General features: G+C 58.1%; 1 protein-coding gene across 1 annotated transcript; it reads right to left on the bottom strand.

Annotated features, from left to right (window-relative positions):
* Positions 1 to 319: 319 nt before the first annotated feature.
* CCDC184 (coiled-coil domain containing 184) lies at positions 320 to 2,666 on the bottom strand. The gene has a single exon (XM_011368223.1). The coding sequence runs from the start codon at positions 2,130 to 2,132 to the stop codon at positions 1,551 to 1,553; it is 582 nt and encodes a 193-aa protein (XP_011366525.1). The 5' UTR covers positions 2,133 to 2,666; the 3' UTR covers positions 320 to 1,550.

Genomic DNA, 2,666 nt, shown 5'->3' with positions numbered 1-2,666 from the left:
ATCTATCAGGGGCTAAGTGCTTCACTGAAGTCTCTTGCACATCTGGAGTTCTAGCTACTAAAAATCCTTGTTAGTTTTGGGAGTCTCAGCAAGTACCCTCTCCTTTCCCAGTCCAGCTGGAGGTCAGAATCCAGGACCAAGAGAAAGCAGGTAGAGTTGGCAATGCCTGTCTCGACTAGGGCTAGGACGGTCAACTCCTTGGAACTGGAGGTGAGGAGAGAGGAGGGAAGTCATGGTCCCTGCAGTTCCCATTAAGCCCTGGTTCATGCAATGGGCCCAGAAGCCCAACCCTGACATCCCCCTAGTACCAGTCAGCAAGGAGGGGAGATGACGCCTCTTTATTAAGATTAACACCAAGGAAAGCATTGAGAAGAAATACACAGAGGAGGAGGAAGGGCACACAAAGTCACCACTTGAGGAAATGGGAAGGAGGCACATCAGTTAAGAACCTCAGGACAGCCACATGCTCCATGCCCTGGTCGTGGGGGAAAGGGGGAAAGGAGAGGGGAAAGCGCCATGATAGCCCAGGGCTCACAGAAGGGTCTGAAGCCCCCTGAACCTAACACCAGAGCCACAAGCCCTGCCCCTCAGGGCTCACACACTACTGCACAAGTCGACACACATAATACACACAAGACATTATGGAAGCAACACCGAGAGGCAGCGGGCAGAAACATATTGCCAGGAAAAGGAACTGAAGTTAAGCGAGTGTAGCCAGGAGAGAGACAGTTTTTGGCTGCGGCCCCCAAGAGTCCCTCAAATGTCCCCTAAATCTGGGCTGTTGCTGAGCACCCCCAAGTCTCTGCCTGTGAACTGGGCTCTTTGTTCTCTAAGCCCCAGTGAGTGGATAAAGCAATTCCAGATGAAGTCAGTGACAAGGCAGGTTCCGCTCTGCATGCAAAATCCTAGAGGTTGAGCTATTATGTCTTCATGCACATTCATAGCCAGCTCCTCCCAGCCCAGGGGCCCTGGGAACCCCATTCTCCCAGATTCCTAGGGCTGCAGTTCCCTCCTCAAGCTTCCTTTACCAATCAGCAGCCGCAGAGATCTGTGAGGGGGAGAGACTTCTGCAGAGCGCTGAATATGCTGGATTTCAGCAGAAGGGTAAATTTTCTGTTGCCAGAACAGAATATCCCAATTCCTTAATTTCTAAGTAAATCGTTAGAGACTACTTGCCATAGTCCTAGATAAGTCCTTTTTCAGAATAGAAAAAGCAGAGTTTTATTTACACAATTCAGGGGTTCTCCTGTTGGCTGGGAAGGGGGATAGGGTAGGGAGGGGACGGATGGGAGTCCAGAGATGGGCGCTTCCTCTCCCGGAACCTCACCTTTCCGCAGTTTGCTACATCTCACTTGGTTAGGCAGAAAGAATTCTTGATGCTCCCAAAGTCCTTCACCCTATAAATCTTTCCTCCAGAGAGTCTCTCTCTGCCTGACCCACAAGAGCAGCGGTCGGGGTGAAGCGTGCTGCACCGTGCAGTTCAGTCCGCTGGCGTCATGCGCTCGGAAACCCAAAGCCAGCCCGGGAAAGTAGTGCCCCTCGGAGTCCCCTCACAGGGAGGCTTCGCCCTCCAGCTGCAGCAGGGTAATGTCGGGCAGATCGAGGGGCTCCACAAGTGGCCCGTCCCCTTCAAGGAGATCAGCACAGGGGCTCTCGCGGCGCTCACAGTGACTAGTGGGTGTGGCAGAGGGGGGCATCTCCTTTTCCTCTTCATCGTCCTCCTCCTCAGGATCACGACCTACCAAACCGCTGTCCTCAGTCCCAGGCGAAGGGGTCTCCGGCTCTTGCGGGGCTCCTGGGAAGCTCCCCTTGCCGCCGACCACGCCCAGGCCTCCCTGGCGGGGCGCGGTGGTCATAATCTGGCACATGGAGACGATGGCCCGCTGGTTGGCGCACACGTCGTCCGAGAGCACCTGGATGTGCGAGGCCTGCTCGTCCAGGGCCCCCCGCATGGCCCTCACGTCCTCAAACAGGGCCTGCAGCTGAGCCTTCAGATGCTCCATTAGTTCCTTCATGCCGCCGTTGTACTCGCCGGAGATCACGTCCCCCACGGCGGGCACGGTGGACACCTCCAGAGGTGCCGGCATTTCGCCGCCGTCCTTGGTCATGATCTCCAGCGGACCGTCCTCCATTGAATGGCAGAAGCGGGCGGTGGCCGCTCTGGGTCCGGTCCAGCCCGGCCTCTGGAGTGGGGGAGGGGTCGGGGACGGGGAGAGGTCCCCGGAGGGACAGGGGAGAGCTGAGGGAAGAGGATGCTCCCGAGAGGGGTGGGGAGCGGACGTGAAGAGATAGGTCCCGGGCGGAGGGCGCGACAGGATCGGGGAGGCCTGGAAGAGCCTGCGGGACAAAGACCCGAACAGAGTCTTAGGGCCAGCGTCTCTCCAGCTCGCCCCGGGACGAAAGTGCCCTGCCCTGCCTCGCCTCCCGAACTGCGCCCGTGTCAGCGCTGCCCTTTCGGCGCCACGAGCAAGTGCCCACCGATTTCTTGGGTCACAGAAGCGTTCGCGAAAGGGTCCGAGTTGAGGCTAAGGCCAGCAGCGGGTTCGGCTCGGGACTCCCCCTCCGGCCATTAACGGGCAGCGCCCGCGAGTGTGGAAGGAGCGACAGGGGTGGATCTCCCAGCTGCGCCTCGGATGCTCCCCTGTTTCCAAGGCGACGCACGGCAC

This window comes from Pteropus vampyrus, unplaced genomic scaffold (genome assembly GCF_000151845.1).
Source record: "Pteropus vampyrus isolate Shadow unplaced genomic scaffold, Pvam_2.0 Scaffold140, whole genome shotgun sequence".
Taxonomy (NCBI): domain Eukaryota; kingdom Metazoa; phylum Chordata; class Mammalia; order Chiroptera; family Pteropodidae; genus Pteropus; species Pteropus vampyrus.
The sequence above is the reverse complement of the archived record's forward strand: the minus strand, read 5'-3'. Positions and strand labels throughout refer to the sequence as shown.

What these genes read in the sequence shown, in the direction of transcription:
- CCDC184 (XM_011368223.1), bottom strand. Translation starts at nt 2,132, where the DNA reads ATGGAGGACGGTCCGCTGGAGATCATGACCAAGGACGGCGGCGAAATG.